The sequence below is a fragment of the Aptenodytes patagonicus genome, chromosome 18, assembly GCF_965638725.1.
Source record: "Aptenodytes patagonicus chromosome 18, bAptPat1.pri.cur, whole genome shotgun sequence".
NCBI lineage: Eukaryota > Metazoa > Chordata > Aves > Sphenisciformes > Spheniscidae > Aptenodytes > Aptenodytes patagonicus.
In genome coordinates, this window is record NC_134966.1 from 3253757 (window position 1) to 3276831 (window position 23075).

The following is a 23075-nucleotide window of genomic DNA, read 5'->3' on the forward strand; positions in this document are numbered from 1 at the left end:
ATGCCCATCGCCACCGCACCCCCACCTGCCCTGCCGGTGCTGGGGTGCCCCGCAGGCACCCCCGCCCCTTACCTTCCTATCCCCCCCTGTCCCAGCCCCGAAGAAACCCCCACAAACCCAGCCTTTTCCTAACCTGATAGATTTATTGAAAAATTAAAAGCACAAGCTCTGTATATATAAATACGACGGTGTTGCCAGCAATTTACAAGGCCTCTGGTTGCTCTCCCTGCATCCCCACCCGTTGCCCGTGCCACCCGCCTGGGCACTGGGGCAAGCACCCGAGGGAGCAGCGACCGCCCGAAAAACCCTCCAGCCTGAGCTATGGGCCCACCTGCTTGTGGCACTCAAATGACAGCGGGAACACCCAGACCTCCGCCGTCCTCCCGCCCCGCTCCCCAGCCTGGCCGAGGGGGGAGAGGGTGTCCCCAGAGGGCAGCTCCCCCACCCCTCCGGAAGGGGTGGACAGGGAAGAAGACTTTAAGGGATGTGCACTGATTTCTGCCCGTTCTCAGCCTGCCCTACCCAGGCAGTGAGAGTCTGTGGTGGGGGGGGGACGACATTTGGGGACGAGCTGGGGGTGTCTGTATGTGCAGGGCGGCGCAGCGGGCGAGGGCACTGCGCGGTGCGATGCTGCTTTCACACCTCGGCACTGCCTTCCATCCTCGTTTGGGTGCTCCCTGCCCTAAGCTGCTCTCCCCAAACCCATTCGGGTTTCCTAAAGGGCGACGTTGAATTCTGTGACCAAGAAATCAATGTAGTCCTTTTCCTTCAGCTTAAAGGCTTCAGCGATGATACGGGCGGCTTCCCGATGTTCTTTGCCCCAGAGCCCCGTGCCGTTCACTTCCAAAATGACGTGGCCCACCTTCAGCTTCCCGCAGTTGTGCGCCGAGCCTCCGCGCTGCGGGAGAGAGGTGATCAGCTCATGCTCCCACCAACCCCCTGGCTCAACCCAGGGATGAAACACAGGGGGTTTTGGGAAAACGGGAAATACTGCATTTTCATCATGTTCACCCTGACCTGGTGCTTGCTGGGTCAGGGTGAACATGATGGAAATGAAACATTTCAGAAAGGGGGAATGAATTTGGCTTCCCTCCTGCTTGCTCCCGGAGCGCAGCGCCAGCTGGGATGGCCAAGAATAACCAAGGCACAGCCAGCTCTGCTTTTCTTCTGCTGTAAATAACTTGAATTTTGCCCCAAGTAAACAGCAGAGGAAACGGTGCGGGGAGAGCTCCCAAGGGCTCAGTTCCCCAGCTATCATCCACCATTCCCCCTCCCCAATCCTCTATCCGAGCAGAAAAAAGGGAGTTTCCAGACATCTGGAGACACCAGCCAAGCTCTCGGCGCTGCCCAGACCCCCTCCGAAAATGTCTGCAGCAAATTCTTGGCTCCCAGGACGTGCTTTATGGTATGGGATCATCCACGGACACGAATGCAATCCTCAGCAACCCCCCTGCAGCAGAATGATGCCTCTGATGTCTGGGGAGATGCAGGGCTATCGGAGGGGGGAAGCACACCTCCAAAACCCCCCCAGGGGCAGGGCTGCCGCTGCACTTGGGCTGTGGCTGAGGGGCTTTCCTGATGTCCAGGGAGGAGAGGGACGGGATGTGCATTGAGTTCTTCCCATTCTCAGCCTGCCCTACCTGGATGGTGACGATGCGGGGCAGCGGCTGCCGCGTGTTTGCTCCACCCTCGATGGCGATCCCCAAGGTTGGTGCGCTCTTGGACACTCGGATCAGACACGATGTGGGCTCCAGGAGCCCCGGCTGCAGGGAGAGACGGCAGCTCTGCCGAGGGAGGCCAGGCACCATCTGCCTGCCACGCTCCCTTGGCTGGGGTCCCACGGGAGGCAGGTTCACCCACGGCAGGCTTCCGTGGGAAAGGGACAGACACGCTGCCTGTAGTTGCTCTCTGACTCCTGACATCCAAGATCCCAACCGTGTGCAGGTCTGGAAGGGCTTGGGGAGGAGCAGAGCAGCTCTCCGGCCGCCTGCCTACGCCCCTCAACCTTGCCACCATCAGAAACCCTCCAATTTACTTCTGATACCTGATGCCACCTTCCCTTCCCGGTGACCCGTGACTTCACTCATGGGACACTGCCCTGCAGATGTCCCCTCAGAGCCAGGAACTCTGCCATGTCCCAAGTAGCTGCTTGCTGGAGCTGGGAGGGTCGGGATTTACCCAAGACGGAGCGAATCAGCCCTACAGTGCCCCTCTCAGCCGCTCCTGCCTCCCTTCCCCACAGCTCAGCCCACCGGTGAGCTGACTCAGCTCATTAGACAAGAGGGTAATGAACCCATCAAAGCACAAAAGAGGGGTTGCTGCCTGCAGGCAGAGGGAGCAGAACCGAGGCAGCGGGGAGCAGCACTGCCCCTTGGCAGCCCCGGGTGCCCACCTCCAAATGGCAGCGCCCCGAGGTCCCCGGGCACCCAGCCTCACCGGCTTGGAGGCCCCTTCTGCCGCCCCCTCGCTCCTCGCGGCCTCCTTGAGGCTTCGGCTTTTCCCAGGGACCAGCTGCCGGCTCTTGTCCTTGCCGCTCATCTCGACCTCCCCGATGTCCACCCCGCTGTCCTCGCTGAGGGTCTGCCCACTGTCCGACAGCTGGGAGAGCGTGGAGGCTGGGGAGAGATGAGGGCTGTTAGAGGTTGGGCAGCGCGGCTCTGCGGCCAGCCGAGCACCCACAGGGCCACGTACCAGAGGGAGGACATCTCACCCGCTCCCAGGGCTGGGCAGCTTCCCTGGGGATTTAGACCTGGACTTCGGAGCGGGGTTCCCAAGCGGACCCGTCCCGAAGAGCAGAGCTGTGCACAGGGAGCATCAAGGAACAAGTAGCCTCAAACCCAGGTCCAGGATCCAACCCAGATCCTGAACTGGGATGGAGGAAGAGGGCGATGAGCTCAGGGATCCTGCTGGAGGCCAGTTTGAGCCAGCCCATGCTCAACACCAGGGTCTGGGAGGAGACGGGGACAGACCCGAGCAAAGAGGAGCTGCCAGGTAGGAGTTTTCTCCGCTTCGAGGATGAAGACTCCGAGTGCAGACCGAGAGACTCTGCCTCCAGAAATGAGCGTCAGGAACAACGGTACGACAGCACCTGCAGAGAGGGCTGAAGATCCGGGAAATCGGCTCTGGGACTTGGAGGAGTTGGGGTCACACCGCCGACACCCCTCGGGCAGGATCCGGCCCCCGTCCAGTGTCAGAGGCAGGCACTCCCGCCCCTCACCCATTACCCTGCGATTAATGAACTAATCGCAGTGGAAGGACGGTGCCACAGGAGGGCGACAATGCCACTCGCATCGGGTCCCACGGAGCCTGGACGCGAACAGGGCATTTCGAGGGGGGCTCACAGGGGCTCGGGGATGCTGTGGGTACCCCCAGCCCCAACGGGTCTCAGCCGAAAGCAGAGCCCACCCTCCTGGGCACCCTCAGGGCTCCAGGACCACCCCTCCCACTCCCGCTGGACCAGAGCCATTTGCCGAGGGACCTGCGGAGCCCGGCACGCTCCTCCCTCGCTTCCACTTCTTTTTCCCAGGATATGCTCAGGATAAATCCGACTCCCAAGCTCAGTGTGGGCATAATTAGACTTTTTTTTTCCAAAATCTGGAGTTAATGGGAAAATCCCAGAATTGCTTCTTTTTTTCTTTTGAAACTCCACTGGAAGCAGGTTTTACGAGCTAACGCAGCAAAGCCCACACAAGAGAGAAGTTGTAATCAACTGCCTAACAGAGCTTGGTCTTTAAGTAAAGGTCAGCCTGAATTGCGCTGGAAGCCCAGGGAGGCTTTGAAGAGCGTGCTGAATGCCAACGGGGAGCTGGCTGCCCTGGCCCTGGGCCTCACAGGTTTTCCGGCGTTGCCAAAACCCAGGGCTGAGGGCTTTGTCTCAGAGATTAACACCACTACTGCTGATAACGCTGTGGAGGGCTTTATGCATTTTCCTGGATTTTCACTTTTTTTTTGCCGTGATGCTGTCAAGCTGTTTTCTGCAATTGAAAATTCATCTCGGGGAAAAAGGCAAACCAACACACGGCTACCAAACGTTGCCACACCGATCCAGGCTCTGTGGCTTTTACCCTACCCTGTTGACCTGGAGTCTGAACCGAAATCACGGCGTTTGCCCTTGTGGCCCCTCCCTGGCAGGCGCTGCCAGCCCACATCCCCGCCAGGAAGGGGGAAGCCCTGCAACCAAGCCTGCCGCTCAGGCAGGGACCTGCAGCCTGATGCAGGTCTCCCTCTTCCAACTCGTCCAGTTCCTGCCCTTGAGAACTGTCTCTTCTCCTGCTTCTCTCTTGAGGAACACCCCAGAGAGGGTTTTTTCACCCCACGGCTGATAACGTGACACCCACCTCTGGCCTGGGGCAAGGGCCTCACTTCATTGACGTCGGGCTCGCTGTTGGGTTGGTGCACCTCCACCATGATGAAATGCTGGTTGGCCACGGCCTGCGGGCTGCCCTTGTCCGGTGGAGGGGGTGCCGGGTGGGGTGGGGGAGGAGGAGGGGACAGGGAAGGGGGGCTTTGAAGCCCACCGGCTGCGGGACCCTCCGGGGGTGGGCTCTTCAGCCTTGTCGGGGACTGGACCCTTGGGAAGGGACCGATGGGGTGCTGGCTGACCAAGGAGAGCTGGGCATCCATTTGCCTCCTGGAGCTGTGCAGGGCTGGGGAAATGGTAGCATAGATAGCGCTCGGGGCAGACTCCTCGGTGGACGTGGTAGCAGTGGAGGTCATGCTGACTGTGTCCTTCTCGGGGTGGCTAGGAGAGGGCGTGGGGTTTCGGGGAGCCACAAAGAAGAGGCCTGACTGAGAGGACTCGGAGGAAGGGCGCTTGGGCTTGTCCTTCCCTGGGTTCCTGTGCTGGGCAGCAGAGGAGTCCAGCATCTGAGGGGCTGAAGGAGGAGGTGGAGGCTTGAAGTTGGGTGGTTCATCTGGGAAGGAGGAGAGATCATCCTGCCAAACCAAGAACAGAAGCCTTTAGGACACCATGCTCAGCTGTGAGAACTTCCCCAGGCCCAGCGTCACCTGCATCTGCCTTCTCACAGTGACCACGGCAAAGCGAGCTGATTTTCATAGAAATGCCTTTCTGACCTTACTGGCATTAAGAACACGACTCACAAATGAGGACGATTAGAGGACAAACTACCCAACTTTTGCTTTGGTTCGCACAGACGCTACTCTTATTCAGACAGCCAGAATCCTTCTTCCTAACCGGTCTGATTAATTTGCTTCAGTGACTGCAGTGACATCCATGGGCAGGTGATGTAGCGAAGAGCTACAGAAGCTGAGGCAAAACTCGGTATCATCAATTTGCCTCCAGCTCCCATCCAAGGCGTAGCAGCATGGTGCAGTGTCTTACCAAGGAGATGTCTGGCAGGGTGTTGATGCTACTTTGGTGGCCACCTCCACCTCCCTCCAATTCTGATGTGTTCTGATAGAGCAAAGGAAGAGAAAACCAGGTCACAGCAGCAAGGAGCAATCACCACAGTGCCAACATGATAGGGAACATGCAGAGCGATGCAGGGCATTGCCCAACCCCCCGCCACGCAAGGCCAGTCTTTCACCCAAAGGTTTTGGTTTCCTGGGAGGTTCCCTAGAGACTCACACATGCGAGCAAAGCAGCTTGGTTGGGAAACTGACTCTCCCAAGCTAAGAAGCGTGCTCAAAGCATGCTGTGAACCTGACCTACCAGGGCAATTTCCTCTGTAGCAGAGGAAAACTCAAATCTCAGCTCCTCGTGTTTAATTTGGAGGGAGGGGAGGAACCAGCTCTGAGGGCCGCAGGTTCAATACCTGGATCTTTCCCGGGAGAAGGGCAATGAAAAAGTTTAAAACTTCCCTCCCTTGCAAACCAGAGCAGTTGGTCTCAGATGCAAATAGAAGCTGCTGCCACTGCCTTCCCTTTATGAGTCAAAATGTCATTAGAAAAATGTCACAACTCAGCTCTGAACACATCACAGCCCCAGAAATCAAGCAGGGCTTCGGGAATCTGTCAGTCTGTCTGCGCAGGGGCAGCTGTCAGTCAGGATGGACCCAAGGAGAGGACGTAGATACAGTCAAGCAGAGCAAACAGGCACCCTGGCTAAGTAACAGCAGGGATGGCAGAACTGGGGGCGTGCAGCAGAGGCTGGGTGCGCAGCTCTGCCCTGGCAAGCCATGCCTGGCACTGGACGGGCCTGAAGCCAGCTGGTCCTGAGTCTAGCCCAGAGCCATGGCTCTGCTGCTGGCTTTGCTCCAGGCAGGCACCAGGTACTCTCCTGGGGGATGCTCTGCCGGTGGTGCACAGCCCCAGCCCCGCCTGGTTCCCCTGCAAGGCCCTGTAAGAGCAAACCAAGACTCGGCACCACCCTCCCACAGTAACTCCTGATCTGGAGAGGTGCTGCTGCTGCTCAGAAAGGGTGTACTTCGTTTCTGTCACGTTCACAGGGATGTTTGTTCATTTGTGCTGGAATGGGCAGGGTGCAGTTTGTGTTTAACTGCGTGTTATTTATTGCAGGGTAAACAACTGATTAGTTGAAATGCTGGTGCATCTGCATTGCCCCCATCTGCTGGAGGCTGCTGCTGTGCCTGTAAGATGTTAGCATCCCAAAATAGACACGGGAGACAATTAAGAGCATTAGAGAAGCAGCAAAAACATTGATGGAAAGTGCTTTTATCTCTGTGGCTTCAGAAGGAACACTGGAGAATGAGAATTAGAAGAAATGGCTTGTTCAGAGAGTGACAGGGAAAGTATTCGCTTGGGAAACCACTCCTTCCTCTGATGAAGGTTGATTTCATCATCAATTAATCCAACATAAAGGCAGGTGGCTTTTGAAAGAGAAACATCTCCTACCCCTTCTTGGGTTACTGACCGTGCGGCCAAGCCAGGGCAGAAGACAGATTTGGCTGAAAACGCATGGCAGCAGCAACAGAAAGATCAGGCTTCAGCCAGACCTGACGCGCCACAAGACTGTGCAAATCCAAGCGCTGGCACGAAGGACGGGGCAATACCATGCGTCTGAGGATGGAGGAAGAGGTAGGTACGGCTATTTCAAAAACAACCTGCCTTCATATTAATTAAAATGATCACGAACTTCTCTGGGCTGTGCACGCATTAGCAACAGGACTTCAGATTTGACTGAAGTGCCAATGAGTTTCAAAAGCTCAAGTGCCATCACGTCCCTGCGTGACGTCAAGGAGCAGAGATGCTCGGCCGGACAAAACGCAGCGCTGAGTAAACTGCACCAAACTGCACCAGTGCGCTTGCCGCAGAGCTCCCTCCTTTTGCCACCGTTTCCTCTAACGAGAAAGCTGTTCTGCAGAAAGCTGCCCAAGTACCACCCTCCCCCCGCACCAGCCCACCTCCAGATGCTGCCCAGAGCCTTTAATCCAGCCAAATGGCTGCGTGCACAAGGAAAGGAGCCAAGGCAGAGATGGTGGCATTTCAGCACCAGCCTGGCCATGTTTGGGAGGATCTCAGCTGTGTCCCTAACTCTTCCCTCTCCAGCCATGCCTCTGCCAGCTTCAAACCCGTCTCTAAGGGTTCACTGAGCTCTTGGCAAATGTGTGAGGACCAGACCCCTGCGGTATGACTGGGAGCAGCCTGCTGTCAAATAGTCATAGTTACATCGCTACTAAAAAGAGAAGAGTCTGCCCGACGGCCCCCTAAAATCTGCCAGTGCCATCTCCCCCAGTCCTGCCACTGAACTCTGTGCCCACCACCGCGACATCAAGCCCATCCCATAGCGCACCACGTGCCCTGTCCCAGCCCCGGCCTCACAGCTAAGACCAGTCTGCACCGAGACTTGAATCCTCCTGGTAAACGGAGGGTGGGCACAGCCAGCTGCACCCAGCACCCTCCCTGCCAGCCCAGCACGACGGCCCTAATCCCGCTGTCCCGGCTCTGCTCGCCCTGAACAGACGGGGACACTAATACTGCTCAACGTCTTCAGGGCACTTTTTTCTGCTGAAGTGTGCAAGGAGATTTGCCCTTCCCCAAGCTTAGTACTCTGGGGGCAAAAGCTGTTAAATAGAAATTGCTCTGGGCTATAAAATGTAATGGCTTTTAAGCTGAGCACATTTGCTTTCAGGAATTGGCTATTTTAAGACTGTGCTTTCCTGGATTTCCCTTGAAAGACCCATCGAAGCCACGTGCCACTGCTCTGAAAAATGAGTATTTATTGAGGAGGCTGCTCCCTCCTACCGACTCTCTGCTCCTTTACCCCATCTATTTTCTAGTTACTTATAGAAATTGGAGGCCAGGCGAGGCCCTTCCAGCCCCTCTGCAAGGTGCAGCTGGGAGATTTTTGTCCTTCCTATCTTGCGCAGAGTCCACAGCAGGAGCAATGGAGCTGGAGAGCATCTTTCAGACAGGCAGCCAGTTTCCAGTCACAGATTAAGTGGTGGAGAAACTGCCACCTCCCTGGGGAATACAACCCAACCTTTAATTAACCTCACAGCTCCAAATGAGTCCCTGATTTTCCAGTTACTGCTAACAAGAGCTTTGCAGAGCTACTCAGCCTGACTCCCGCAGGGTTTAAATTTTGAACAACTGCGCCAGTCTGAGAATAAGCCCAGCTTTCCTCCTCTCTCCCCTTCCTTCTCCCACCCCAGAATGCATCCACAGGGCTGGAGGAGCCCCAGAGCCCCTGGCCCTGCCCCAGCCTGAGCACAGACCTCTCTGACTTCCAGGGCTCTGAGGGTGACACAGTGACACCCCACGCGGTGGCTTCACCCTGTCTCCATCCTCACTGCCCGAGAGGATCGTGCCAAGCACATGGGAACCCTCCACATGGGATGTCTGTGCCTGTCCTGGAGGGGGTCAGAGGACCGCTGGGAGCTGGAGCAGCTTTGTGACGGTGGACATAGGTGAGGAAGATGTCCCCCGTTTCTCTGCTCTCGTTCTGCTCTCCCTCTGGGGACAGAGAGATCATCTGCCAGCTGCCAAAGAGGCTGTGGGCTCTTGTGCTTGAGATTCACTTTCCAGAAAGAGGAACAGCTCAGTGCCGTCCTCTCCTTACTTATACTTCTTGTGAAACGGAGACCAAAGACAGACAGGGGCTAGCAACTCAACTGGGTTACTGCACTGGACCCAATCCTGCAGCTTCAGGGAGCTGGGAGCAAGTCAGTGCCTGTGGAATCAGGCCCTGGGAGGAGAAGGCACCTTTGGATGGCAGTGTCTTTGCTAGGAGGCAGCGGAGAAGAAAAATGAAATCAACAGCGATTTCAATTCCTTAATCCTAACAATGAGGGCTGGGGCAGGAGGCAGGGACAAAGGACATGCTAGACTGCCGTGCTTGTAAGCAGTTAGAAATTCATACTGCTCTGATCAGACAAGTTGCACCTGATTATTGCAGTCTACAATTAACCTCTGCTTTGCAGGATTTATCTTGAGATCCAAGATTTACAAGAGGTGATGGTGACACTTAGGTAGGCAGACACACATCATCCGTGAGCGGCACCATCAAACATGGCTTTGTCTCATTTCCGAGTATCCTTCAAGCATCCCATAACACAATCACTTTTCGCATGGCAGGTCCTGATCAGCCTCAAACTGGCTATTTTTGGTGTAAGTTCACCCACCAACCCATGGAGAGCTGATGGGACAGGGGGTCTGGGCTAGTGTCACTGCCTTTGGTCATGAAGCCAAAGAAATCTGTGTCCCACGGTTCAGGGTGCCTGCAACAGACTCAATCTGGGAACACTACAGCTGTGCTCTTCTAGACAAGTACCATTCCCGGAGGGGTGTGGCTTTTCGGCTAGGTTCACAGCTACCAGAGGTCCCCTCTCCCAGTGCAGTACTAGTAGCTCTCAGCTCCACCACTCGCTGTGTGTGCTCAACCCGCTGACCCCTGTGATTTCCTCCCAGAGAAGGAGGGAATGCACTCCGCATCACGGAGCTGCGCTGCAGGGCACAAGCCTGCAGCTCTTCTCAGCCTCCTCCCAACCAAGAGCTCTGTTGTGACAGAGGGATTTCCGAGGCTCTCCCCACATCCATGTCTAGCCTCTCTGAAGTCTGTGTGAGGATTTCTCCACGGCTGAACATGCACAATGTGAGTACACTGACCCCTCCTGCACTGGAGCACAGATTTTTGCAGACCCAAGGCCCATAAGGAAAATTCTCCCCCATCCCTGAGGATGCGTGATGGAATGTGACCAGCCTACTGGTATTTAGCCAGGGTGCCCATACAGCAAGACAGCACAGCAGCAGGTAGAGCAGGCAGCAAGGCAAGAAGGGCAGTCTGGGGTCCATCAGGCATCAACGCTGCCGGTCCTTCTAAAACCCCAGCCCTGAGCTGTCAGTGGCACTCAGGGCTTTAGTGCAAGCAGGACAGTGGTACCAGCCGGGTTTGGTTCGAGGCTGAGTCCTGTCTGCACTGCAGCACCAAGGCCTGCAGCCATGCTGCCGAGCTGGGGAAAGGGACTCTGGAATGGCTCAGCAGAGCCACAGGAAGAAAAGGCAGAGATAGGTGAAACGAGGCGGCTGTTCACGTGGCTGAGTCGCATGCTGGCCCCTGGACAGCCTGTACCCCGCCTCCCACCCGATGCACATTCGCACGCACTCTCAACCCGTCGACTATGGCAACCACGGTACTCGAACTCCCCGTCTCGCTGACAGCCCCTACCTCCATCAGGTCTATTAGCCACAAGAGCCGCTCCTGGGGACGTGCGAGGGGAAAAGCAGATTAAAACAAGCATAAAAGCGAAAACATAACGTCAGGGAGGATGCAGAACAAATGAGTGAGACAAGCAAATCCCGGCACGATGCATCCCTCCTCCCCCAAAACCCACCCTGCAGAATCCACATCCAGCGCTGAATGTGAAGGCTGAAATGAGCCCCTCCTGCGAGAGGTGCGGGGGAGGGCAACAGCAGCAGGGGCTTAGGGTAGAGCAGGGCAGAGGAAACAGTTCGGGAGCTCTGCCGCTCTTCTCTCTCTCCTGCTAGCTGAGATAAGCACCCATCCACCATGAGCTGGTGCTCTTTGCTTGGCAGCTATTTTAGCAAGCAGTGGTGGTAAACATCTCAAGTGTCAGTGTTCCCACCACCCGAGGCAGAGCACAGAGGGGTCTGTGTTCTCACACCCATGGAAAGAGGTGCCACACTGCCAGGGAGGACCTGCAGTGTGACCGAGGGACACAGGTTCTTGAAGGGAGCTCTTAAAACAAGGCCCACCAGACGGTGCCCGCTCTCTTCTCTATGCCAGAACAGCACCCCAGTCTCCCTCGCCGACCTCCAGGCCCGTGTGCCAGGTGGGGCTGGGCCATCACTCACGCACCAGGCCAAGCAGCCACGCTTGGCACGTGGTGTCACAGAGCAGGAGGGAGAGCACGGCATGCCCAAGGCAAGTGGTACAGCCCCAGGCACGGGGATAGCATGGGAACAGAGTGTCATGCACAGCGCACAAGTCCTGGCAGACCTGTGTTAGCCCTCTGATACTTCAGAAAGATTTTCCCAGCAGGCCCTCGGAGAGCAGCACAAAACTCGCTTTGTTTATCCTGATCCAGAAAGGATCTCACTGTAATCCCTCCTGAACAGAGCAGACGGCTTCCTACAGGTATTTGTGAAGTCAAGGGGACAAAAGCACAGCTCTGATGCGCTGAAACTCTCCGAGGCCTCTTGGGAGGCTGGACCAAACTGCATAAGCAGGACCAAACTGCATAAGCAGGCACAGCCTCAGGAAAGGCCCCCCTGCCTCTCTCCCCTGCCGGCTGTGTTGCCTGCACCCTCCACAGCACAATCCCACTCGCCCCGGCCGTGGGCTGGTTTGCTTGCTGTTGAACTAGCAGAAAGCCCATTGTCATCCGTTCTTTTCATGAAGGTTTTAATTTCCAAGGTTGCTAATGCATTTAAGATGAAAGGCATTTTATGGCTAGGAAATTAATTTCGGGGCTGTGTGCCTGCACGCTCTGAGGTGATTACGATAACTTAATTAGACAGTGCGTGCAATGAAGGCCTGGCAGAGAGACGTGGGAGCGCTGCTGCTTAATGCTGGAGAGTGGGCAGGGGCCGGGACAGGATGCAGCTGGCCTGGCCGCTGCGGTCCCTGCTGGGATGGGGAGCGGACAGTCAGTGTCTTTAAGGAGGTGATTTAAAAGCGACAGCCAGAACTGGTGAATAGCGGCAGGCATGGTGTGGCAGCGACAAGTCGCTGAAACTTCTGTGTGTATGCAGCTTGCATTGCACAGCGGAGGTCCTGGAAGGGAAGCAGACCTCCTCCCTCGCTGGGGACAAAGTGACACTTAGCAGCAGGCTCAGCCCCCATGCAGACGATAGCGGCATCTCAGTCTCAGGGGCACAGAGATACCAAGCACGTGTCACAGCATCACCTTATTGCACCTACAAATCATGTTGTTGCACCCAGTCCACAAGGAAGAAAAAAAGAGCTTTGGGGGAATCCACCGGGGAAGCAGACTGAACAGGGTTTCCTGTGGGGTGAAATGCCTTTATAGCACTCCAGGGAAGTGAGTTTTTCATAGGGCTGCCAGGAGCAGGTGTTGAAAGAAAAAGGAACAGCCAGGAGGGACTTACCCGGGCTGAGCTGACAGTTGTGGCAGTGAAGTGGCTGCTGGAGGAAGAGACGGTGTCGCTGTAGGACATCATAGAGTAGGAGTCGGTGCCAATGCTGGGCCCCAGGGGCTGTCGAGCCTTCATGGACTCAATCTCTCTCTTCAGCACCAGGTTGTCAAAGCGGTCGAGGTCTTGCGGGGAGATCACACCCCGCACCTCTGAAAGCAGTGAGAACTGGGCCAGGCAGACAGACAACCAAAGAGAGGTTGGAGCATGACCATATTCTTGGGTAGGTGAAGACCCATCCTCCCACACTGTTCAACAGTGGTAATGAGATGTACTGGCAGGTAACGCACGAGGAGGTTTGGTCCTAAACTTTACCAGAAGCTCCTCTGCCACTGAACACCAGCCTGTATCCCTCATAATGTCCTATATCTAGATTTTGCTTTCATACCCTCACCCCTGATCCTGAGCAGATAACCTCGGAAGCACTGAGCCACACTGTGACAATGGCTCCGCTCAGTCCACGGGGTAGAAGAAACTGTCCCTGACCTTGGTGTGGGCCTCACCTTAGCATGTGTGTTGAGAAGCTCGAAGAGCGCCATGACCAGAGCATCCACGGAGATGTTGCCTTCCTTATACTCATCAAGGTAGTACCCCATGGTCGCCCGCTCCTGTTCATTCAGCAGGTGCCGTGCCTGTTCTTCCAGCATGACTCGGGTCTGGTTCACCATGCTGCTCAGCGTTACCTGGGAGCCAGCCAGGCCCCGGTAAAACACAGGCTGCAGAAGAAGAAAGGAGATAGGCTTTGGCCTGGCATGCCAAGGAATCAGCTGCTGAAAGGAGGGCAGCTGTCCCTCTGCTGAGACAGCTGGGCAGCATAGGCAGGACCGAGAACTGCCCCCTTGCTCTGGGCTCTGCCTGCCAGCCCAAGCTGCCTGCGTTTCAGACCAGTGCTCTCACCCAACTACCTGTGGCAAAGCTGGAAAGCAGGACTGGAAGGGGGATGCCAAGAATGGCTGGAGGCAGGTACCCCCAAGGATTCACCAGCATGGCTACTCAGTGTCAACTACTTGTCTGAGTAACTCCAGAGCCATGAGTTTATGCAACACCAGTTGAATAAACAAACCAGCTTCCCAGCTCTGTTCAGCAAGCACGGACGCTGTCCCTTGACCAGCTGTTGATTTAATAGCAGGCTGTATTCCTTCCTGGCAGAGCTGGGGGGATTGGGGCTACGAGAGAGAGGCAAGCTTCCCATCTTGTGTGAAAGGCATATCTGCCCCCGCTGCAAGCTCGAAGCAGACCCTGGTGAAGAAAGAGCCACTGGCAACCAAAGGAGTCCCAGGGAGAGACGTATCTGGCTGCAGATGAAAGGCTTTTTTCTTTGAGAGGGATTTCTGAGAGGAGGTCCTTGCTGTTCCCCTCCCTGGCAGTGTTGGCACAGTCAGCGTAGGGATATGGAGCCAGACAAGACCCCGACTATCCCGGGGAACGCTGAAACGCATTGAGGCTGGGGAGCACGTTTTGCCAGCAAACAGCACAAAGCTGTTATCAGTGAGAGCCACCTGTGAAACCTTGCTGCTTCATTTCCATTTAAAAGAAATGTGCTTTGCGAAGAGGTGTTTGGAGAAGATGCAGTCACAGCACTGGGTAAGGCCCTGCCGCTGCTGCAGCCCTGCCACCGACTGGTGTGCTGGAGAGGGCTGGCTCAGCTCTGCTTCAGGGTGGGAAAGATCCCAGGGTGGGAAAGATGTCAGGGCCCAGAGACAGCCACCATGTGGAAGGCCTCACGGTCACCTCTGCAGGGTGGAGGGGGTCCCCATGGTCCTTGTCCGTGTGTGATCACTGCCCCTTGCCCATTGACGTGATCGTTCCCAGGCTAGGAGGCACCAGATGTGCTGCAGAACTGACCCACCAGCAGCACTATTTGTAGAAACACAGCTGGCAAAGCGAGATGGGCAGGAGAAAGGCTAGAGCCAGTTAAAACCCACCAGTCCTCATAAAACTAACGTCCCTTTTATAATCAGGAGCACAAAGCACCCCCTCCCATGGAAAACAGGAGACAACGATGGTGATTTTTTCACAAGGCATCAGGAATGCCTGATATTTCTTACCCTGGCTGTCGCCTCCGCAGCATGATTGCCCACTGCCCTGCAAGGAGGGAGAAGATCAGTTAGCACTAAGCACCATGTGCCCATCACTCATCACCTGAGGCCTGGCATGAGATCTGTTATGTACTCTCCTCTCTCTGCCTGTAAGCTAAAAGCTTCTGGCCTGAGAGAATAGGGAAGGGGCAGCAGCATATTGTCTTCTAAGACAGAGATGCTGTCTTCTAAGCGCACCAGATATGGGGGCCACACACCTAAGCGCCGGGGGTGCTCCCATAGACAGGTTGCCGATGCACATCGCAGTGCATCAGGCTGCCACCATTTCACACGCTGCCGCTCCACACCCATCCTGGGTGACTGTACGTACCCTGCGGGAGCTCTGGGTTGGCAGCCCTACACAGCACGCTTGCATGGGGTGTACCAAGCACATACCCTGCTGAGTTGACGAGGGTCTCTCCGATCTGGGAGCTTGCTATCCACCTGGTCTCGTCCACAGTGGTGCAGGCGTGGGGCAGCCTCCCGATGTCTTTCACTGTCATGATGAGGTGGCGGGAAGACTTGAGCAGCTTCACTGCCTCGTCGTGGGGGATGCTGAGGAAGCTCCTGCCATTCACCTCCAGGATCTGGTCTCCTACCTGCGGAGTCAGGATGGGGTGAGCCTGGCAGGCCTGGGGGCTTTCCTGTTAGGAATATGCCGCCTTCTCCCACTAGGGAGGAGCTACTCAGTCTACCCCACCACCAGACTAGGACCACAGCAATTGGAGGCACCAAGAAAGACGAGGGAGAGGGGCCAAGTGGCGGTGGCTGGAGATCAAGCACTCAAGCCAACAGCCAGCAATGGACAAGGATGTGAAGCCTGGAGGAGCCTGTTTAGGATCCCAAGTCAGACCAATCTGTCCAGTCCCCTCGATTAACTAGATTTGCAGACCCGCTTGGTTAGAAACAACCTGCAAAGAATATCAAGACCTCCAGCCCCAATCCCTCCTACTGATCTGGGAGGCCAGGAACCGTCTGCGGAAGCCTCAAACCTCAGATCTCTGTGTGCAGCAGGGAGGGTTCAACTCAAGTGTCTCACCACGGTTTCCAACGCTCTGTAAACTGTAGGATCTGAGACAGCTGTATTTCATCTCTCCTCTCCTCCTATTTCCTCCCCAGCTGCTCCCGAGAGCTTTCATTTTGTGGCCAGGGCCTTTGCTGTAATCAGGAGCTTCCCTGACAGCCTGGCCATGTTCAAGACACAGCACTCATCTGGTATTTCTCCCTTCATCCCAGCTCCCCCTTCTCTTTGCTTCTAAGGCATTCAGTGCCACTCCTCCTCACTCCCATATCACAATTCACCCTGTTTCTGATAAGCCACCTCTTTGAAACTGCTCTTTCATATCTTTGCTTAACCATAGGCTTCTGTTCAGCTCTGTCAAAACACAGTCTTATTTTCTGCAAGCAGAATGAGACATTCCTTTAAATAACTCGCCTCCATCTTGGAGGAGGAGAGGAGAAAAGAGGGAGCGAGAAGAATTTCTAAGGCTAAAAAAATAAAATGGAGAATTGATACGATCCTTTCAGCTCAGTCCTTCTCATTCTGCCGCTGCATCAAGGAAGCCTCAGAGGACCAGGATTAATTCTCCAGATTCTTAAAATCATTTACTCCAGTAAGAAGCCATGATTAACCACTGCCAAGTCTATGTGGTGGGCTGTGACCCTGCTGTCACCCAAGCTTCCACTAGTGCTACCCTGAACTTTGCTGGGGTGAAATAGCGGACATCGGGACTACCACCAGCAAAGCTCAGCTGAGCGTAAAGCACGAGTGATCCAGCGACTGCTCCGGCAGGGAGGGGAAGCCAGCTGCTGGTCCGAGGAGGCAGCAGCTGATCCAGAAATCGCAGTACAGCCCCTGCACTTGGACATCACCTCTGTTTTATGCTACAGCCATGCTGAAGCTCACAAGAGCATAGGGCCAGGGCTTGCATCAGCTACTCTCCAGACACAGCATTGCCAGTTGAGATAGAAGGCGGCTGTAGCAGTAGGACTGACACACATATGGGCAACCTGCACACTCACACACACACTCCCACTCGATTTCTGGTAGCCTGTGGCATTCAGATGGTCGGTCCAACAACCACTGAGGCTTCAGGGCTAACAGGACGCCTGTCAAGGCATCCACTGCTCTCACTTTGTCTTCCTGGGACAATGTTTCCCTTCCACTAGTGCATCCAGTGAAGGGCTGGTGGGAACCGAGGGCAGAGTGGCCGTGCTGCAGTGTCAGACACAGTGCTGATAAAACTCAACTGTGGCTTCTCCAGGCATCCCCATGAGGACGTCCTCAGCAGAGAGAGCACAAGAATGGGGAAGGAAAGACAGAGAGAAATCCTGCTGCTTGGGCCAGAAGAGACCCCTGATCACACCCCTGGCTGTCTTGAGGTCTGTGTTGTGATGGACACCGTTCAGACCACCTGAGAGGTGATCTTTATGAGAAATCAAGTAGAGAGAAGGAAAAAAGCAAGCTGGTGGAGAGCCCCTGGGTGGCAGGAGTGAACATGACTTCGCAGGGCTCTGTCACAGGTGATAGGGGCAGCAGGACCCTGGCTCTGTGCTTATCTCATGAGCCACTGACCCACCTCGGGCTGTCTGAAACTGATGCTTTGTATATTCTTTTATTATTATTATTATTATTATTACTGTTTTCCTTTATTTTATTTCAATTATTAAACTGTTCTTATCTCAACCCATGAGTTTTCTCACGTTTACTCTTCCAAGTCTCTTCCCCATCCCACCGGGGCTGGGGGGCAGCGAGCGAGCGGCTGTGTGGCACTCAGTTGCCAGCTGAGGTTAAACCACAACACTCAGTTAATGGATCTGACTGAAATTCATGGCTGCTTCTTGCAGGGCTGGCTTTCAGCTGGTTCAGCTCTCTCATCCGACTCCCCACATGGTTACAGAATCAGGCAGCTGCTGTGGGGTGGCAGGAAGCCCCAGGACTGTCTTGGACTGGTGGCTGGCCACCATGACAGCTGAGAGGTGGCATGGCCTCAGAGCAGCACAAAGCTCCAGGAGCATTTCACTCACTCCAGCCTGCTTTCCAGGGGAGGGCAGAAGAAATCCCCCAAATGCACTGTATGGCATTTGCGCAAATAGGTATTTGCTCAGGCTATTGAAGGGATTGCAGAGGCAGAGTTTCTGCGTGCCAAGGCGGCACGGCAGCTTCCCTCCCTGCCCACTGCAGGGCCATGGAGGGTCATGCATGGAGACCTTTGTGCTCCTCTGGCCTTGCAAAAATAGATGCAGAGGGAGAGATGGCGCAGGATCTCCCTGAGAAGCAATAAAAAGATGCAAAGGAATGGAAGAACCTGAGGGTTACTGAACATCCCGAAGGTGGGGAAGAAAATCCTAAGATGCCTGCAGCAGCAGTGTGAGAGTGAGCCCAGGAGAGAGTCAAGATTTAGATTGGATATTAGGAAAGGTTTAGATTGGATATTAGGAAAAGTTTCTTCACCGAAAGGCTTGTCAAGCACTGGAACAGGCTGCCCAGGGAAGTGGTTGAGTCACCATCCCCAGAGGTATTTAAAAGACGTGTAGTTGTGGCGCTTAGAGACATGGATTAGTGGTGGACTTGGCAGTGCTAGGTTAACGGTTAGACTCTATCTTAAAAGTCTTTTCCAACCGAAATGATTCTATGATTCTATAAGATCTACCAGCAACACTCGACTATTTGGGTTAGTTCAGACTAGAGGTGTCAGAAGGGGCTGGTAAAGGTGCTTTGAAGAACCAGGCAGGACTTTGCAACTGTCCAAGATGTGACTGATGACTCTTGAATGAACAGAGCAGACATAGACGAAAGACTATAACCAACAGCTCATGGACCACTTTGCTCAGTGTGCAGCTGTGATTTGAGAATGATCAAGTAAGCCTGCAACAAAAACATGTGATGGGAAACCGTGGTAAGAAACATATCAAGAATTGCTCAAACTAGTGTAATGGCAATATCCAAGTGAACGCGTGACATTGCTGTGAGTGCATTCCCTGGGTACATGTCTGCCTGCCCAGCAAGGAGACACAGAGAGAAAAGTTCTAGAGAAGGGAAACAGAAATAATTAGTGGCAGATGAAGGTGCCTGTGAAAGGACAGATCGAAAAGATTAAGCCTGTTAAATTTAGAGAAGAGAATGTGTGGGGAGCTTGATGGAGCTATACAAAATAATGCGGGCAATAATGAGAAGCCAGAGAAGGGCTCCTGCTTACCCTTCCCTCTGATGAAAGGACAGAGGATGCTCTGTGAGGCTGGAAGGATGCTCTGGGTGGCATCAATAGGAGAAAAGGAGCTGGAGCAAAAGCACCAGACACAGCTTGGATGCAGCAGAGCTCAGTTCTGCGTTCAGCTCCGTCCAGTGACCTCGAGCAGATTTGCCTCATTCTTCTGGGGACAGTTCCTTCCTCTGTGACACACAGAGGGGCTGGTGAATAGCAAGGGCTGTGGCAGCACAGGAGAGCCCAGTCCCCACCAACACCACTGTCAGGGCCCCTGAGTTTTGTCCTCACATGGGTCAGCCGATGCCCTCTGCTTGCCGTCTTCTTAACCGCTGTTAACGGGGCAGCTGCACAGTTAATAAGGCAAAAAAGATGATGTAGGTAAGAGAGAAAGCCACAGTCCCGTGGTCAGCCAAGAAGGGAGCCAACGCCTTCAAGCTGGGCTGATGCAAGCCTGCAGCTCAAAGGGAAGAGGGAGCACATGACAGATGCACTTCAACAGCCACTGCAAGGCCCTGGTGCTGGCACAGGCCGGGTCCTGCTGCACCACCTTTTGGTTTGGCTCCAGTAAGATGCTCAAAGCAGCAGGTGCTGCAAACAGAGCCACCTGCTCTTGGCTGGCCTTTCCCTCCTCTGACTTTCCCTGTGGAAGGACAAGAGACAGCACTGGGCACAGGTCAGACTTGGCAGGTCACGACCAGGGGGATGGTGGCCCTTTGTACCTGCTGGCTGGAGGGGAGAGAGTACAGAGCACAGCTGTGTCAGGGTAGGATACTCACACCCACCCCAGCAGACTGCGGAGCACAGATCGGTTCCCAAAATCATATGCTAGGGATGTGAAACTTCCCTGGTTTGAAAGAAAGACAGCCTGGAGCCAACCTCACCTCTGTGCACCAGCTGCAGAATGAGAGCCAGAGGCAGCCAGCAACACCTGAGCTGATCCACAGAGACCAAGAAACGGGAAGGAAGGGAGGGAGGGAGCCCAAGGGAAGGCAAACGACACAAATGACCATATTCCCAACCATCAGACTCCAAAAATATCTCAAGTTCCCTTCGAGCTCTATCAGCTTTAAACCAACAATCAGAAAATTGCTGACCGCCAACATAACAGGGACGGAAAATTATGCCAAGTGCCTAAACCACCAAGAGAAACACACATTCAGGTGTAATGAGTATCATCTCTCAGGTCTCTCTAATCCACGGGGCAATCCACTGGAGTGGATTTTGCTGCTAATATAAGGAGCACCAGGCACACTGCAGCACCGAAACAATGAAAATCCAAATTCATTTAGATAGCTTTATTGCAATTATGAATCTTTAATAGTTTTCCATATCAGGGATTAAACTTTCATGTTTTTTTTGTTCAAGACAGTTATACAGATTTAATAACCTTTCTTTAGTTTCTCCTTTCAAGAGTGGACCAAAAGGAATCTGGCAAGCCCTCACGCATCAGGGAGACCAGAGGGACCCTGGACATGCTATTTCATCTGTCTGTATCTGTCCTTCATCACTGCCTCAACATTTATTCGAAGTCCTTCATGGCGCTCTGGTCTCTTGTGCTCCGTTAGCACAGTGCCCAGCACAAGACCACCCCTATCTGGTGCTGCCAGAATATTAACACTGGGTGACAACCACCAGCCACAAAATAGGTAAGTTTGAGCACCTTGTGCAGGGGGAAAGAGAGACCTTGCAAAAATAATTGCTGGTGAAGGGCAGATAAGGGAATCGTTGCACAGCCCCAATGCCTGCAGATCAGCCTATCTTGATGATAGGCTCCTATTAGAGCTGGAAAGGATTTTTTGCTAATTAACACAGATAATAATTATTTTTTTTTCCCCAAAGTCAAGGACAACTGGGAAGGTAACAGAAGACTGCAGAGATGCAAGAGAACCATCTATTAAAACAAACGTTGACTCTGGCAAATTATTTGCTGTATGCACAGCTCCAAACCAGCACAGAATAAAAGAAGTAATAAGATGACACAAAAAAATTATAATAAAACACAGAAAAGTTATTGCCCTGGATATTTCAGGAACAACTTTTCAGTTGTGCTCAGCTAATGGTGGGTGGACACAGCAGGACCTGCCAAGTGCCTGACCACTTCAGAAAACGGGATTATTCTCATTTCCTAGGGAAAAATCTACCCCGAAATGCAGGGGCTGAACATAACATGCAAAAGGTGACAGGCTGCAGACAAGAAGCAGGATTCAGAAATAATGCCACCTCGATGACAGGCTTAGCTCCTTCTCTTTCTGGAGACAGAGAAAATAACATGGGAAAGGGAGGTGCAGTCAAGAGAAACTTAATGGGCTTAAGACAAAGGTTCTGAGCACCTAAAGTCTCTTAAAAATAATCAAAATTGGCTCTGGGAGAAATTCAGTCACGCAGACAGAAAAATAGGTGAGAGATTTTAAACATGAGTTAATGTTAAATGACACCAAATTGAGCTGGGAATAACAGGGCTAATAAGATGCCAAATGGGTTGGCACTAGCACTAGTCTTATTTAATGCCACTAATGTGCTAGAAGAGAGGTTAAATTACACTCGCGGATACCACTAAAGTAGGAGGAGTCTCTCTCTAGCACAAATAATTACCAAAAGCAGACCTTAAGAAATTAAAAATATGGGCAGGAAAAAGTATGAATCTATTTGGAAATGACCAAATTAAGACTCGCAGAAAAATAAGGAGGTACTCAGCTTCCCCAGGAGGGAAACAGGTCGGGGCAGACAATCCACGTCCAGTGAGGTCAACACAGCCTGTTGGAAGGATCACAGACAGATTTGGGAGCAAGGCAAGGGAACAGCAGGTGCCAAGCGCTGTCTGAAAACACGTTCTTTTCCCCAAACACCTTGCGATACAAATATGGGGAACAAAGCAGATACAGACTGGAAATGAAAGCATACAAGGAGAGAAGATTGTCTCTTGGGGTAGGCAGTGGTTTTGGCACTGCTGCGGGGAGGTTTCTGGGAGCCTTCCAGAAGAGGAGCAATTTAAGTGACAATATCTGTCCCTCTGAAGGTGACATCGTTTGAAGGACCACTCCACACTGCCTCCAGTGGAAAGGTTACGTCTTGCACACCACAACCACTCACCTCCTCATCGAATTTCTCACTATACAGCTTATTCCCCAGACTCCGAGGCAGCCACGAGGCTCTTTTTTTATCTTCTCTTTTTCAGTATGTTTGTCTACATGCAGACCTCCAAATACAAGCCAGTTTTCAAACGGCAGCTTCATGACTGCCACCAATGATGTAAAATCATTTACCTCTTCCTACCTACAGTCTCTCCTTTTCTCTCCTTCTTTTGTATATGGATATACATGGATCGTGGTAGCCTCTTTTTACCCCAGCCTTTGTGCTGGGAACTCAGTACTGAGTTGTTTGTCCAACGAAAGCTAGCTGAAATCTGCTATTTCTGATGTAAAGGTCTGTTGTGACAGACTATTCAACACTGAATAGTGCTGAACAGGGCTCGGTAGGCACGAGCCAGGCCCCAGCACGTTGCAGTGATCTGCGTCTCTCTGGAGTTGCCAGGGTGACAGCATACTTCTTCCAAATATTCCACTAACTTTTCAGGATTCTGCACTTGCTCAGGGGTGAAGTTCCAAAACACTGGGGGTGCCCACTGGCCTGGGTACTTGCCCATGCTATCCCACACACCCTGCCACTCATAACTATCCAGCCTTGGGGCAGATCTCTGGACGATACTCTTAAATTGCTTATTAACCTTAGACAAAACCGAAACAATATTCCAAAGAAATACCAATAGAAGTATCTTAACTACCCAAGGATGTTCAAGATACTGAAAAGTTACTGTAACGAAGGAGGAAACATCACAGAAGAAGGTAGTGACACTGCCATTCTGTATTTCCTCCATGAAAAACCTCTCAGAGGAAGGACTGTAATTGCTAATTGTCTCCACAAAGTGGTACCCGACGTACAGTAATGGCTTCAGTACAAAGCTGAAATACCAGATTAAGCTCAAGGCCAGTGTTTTAATAACAAACCTCCCAGGCAAAACATCACTAATCACTGCAGACCACAGCAAACTGCAAAACCCAACACCAATCTCTAACATGTACAGCAAAAAAAAGAGCATGATGCAGATCAGATAAACTAATATTGAGAACAGATGAATCAATACTGTGACCCGCAACTGTTAACAGATATAAATTCCTTGATGCGCTCTGGTTAATCTGTTGTTATCTCAACAACAACCTCGTTGCCCCACGTTGGGCGCTAAAAAAGACTGTTGTGG

The 23075-nt window shown here is 53.3% G+C and overlaps 1 protein-coding gene across 4 annotated transcripts in view; it reads right to left on the minus strand.

Moving 5' to 3' along the window:
- Window positions 1-126: 126 nt before the first annotated feature.
- The window catches only part of WHRN (whirlin), a 58480-nt gene continuing 35531 nt past the window's right edge, over window positions 127-23075 (minus strand). Inside the window, exons 4-14 of one of the 4 annotated variants that reach the window (XM_076355497.1) lie at window positions 15009-15211; window positions 14583-14619; window positions 13038-13250; window positions 12490-12702; window positions 12288-12386; window positions 10586-10618; window positions 5342-5413; window positions 4338-4935; window positions 2437-2615; window positions 1641-1763; window positions 127-898 (exon numbers count right to left, since the gene is read on the minus strand). In XM_076355497.1, the coding sequence (XP_076211612.1) occupies window positions 716-898; window positions 1641-1763; window positions 2437-2615; window positions 4338-4935; window positions 5342-5413; window positions 10586-10618; window positions 12288-12386; window positions 12490-12702; window positions 13038-13250; window positions 14583-14619; window positions 15009-15211 (1953 nt within the window). In that variant the 3' untranslated portion in view covers window positions 127-715. The remainder of the gene's footprint in view (window positions 899-1640; window positions 1764-2436; window positions 2616-4337; window positions 4936-5341; window positions 5414-10585; window positions 10619-12287; window positions 12387-12489; window positions 12703-13037; window positions 13251-14582; window positions 14620-15008; window positions 15212-23075) is intronic. The other 3 variants (XM_076355498.1, XM_076355500.1, XM_076355501.1) reach the window with 3 other exon arrangements.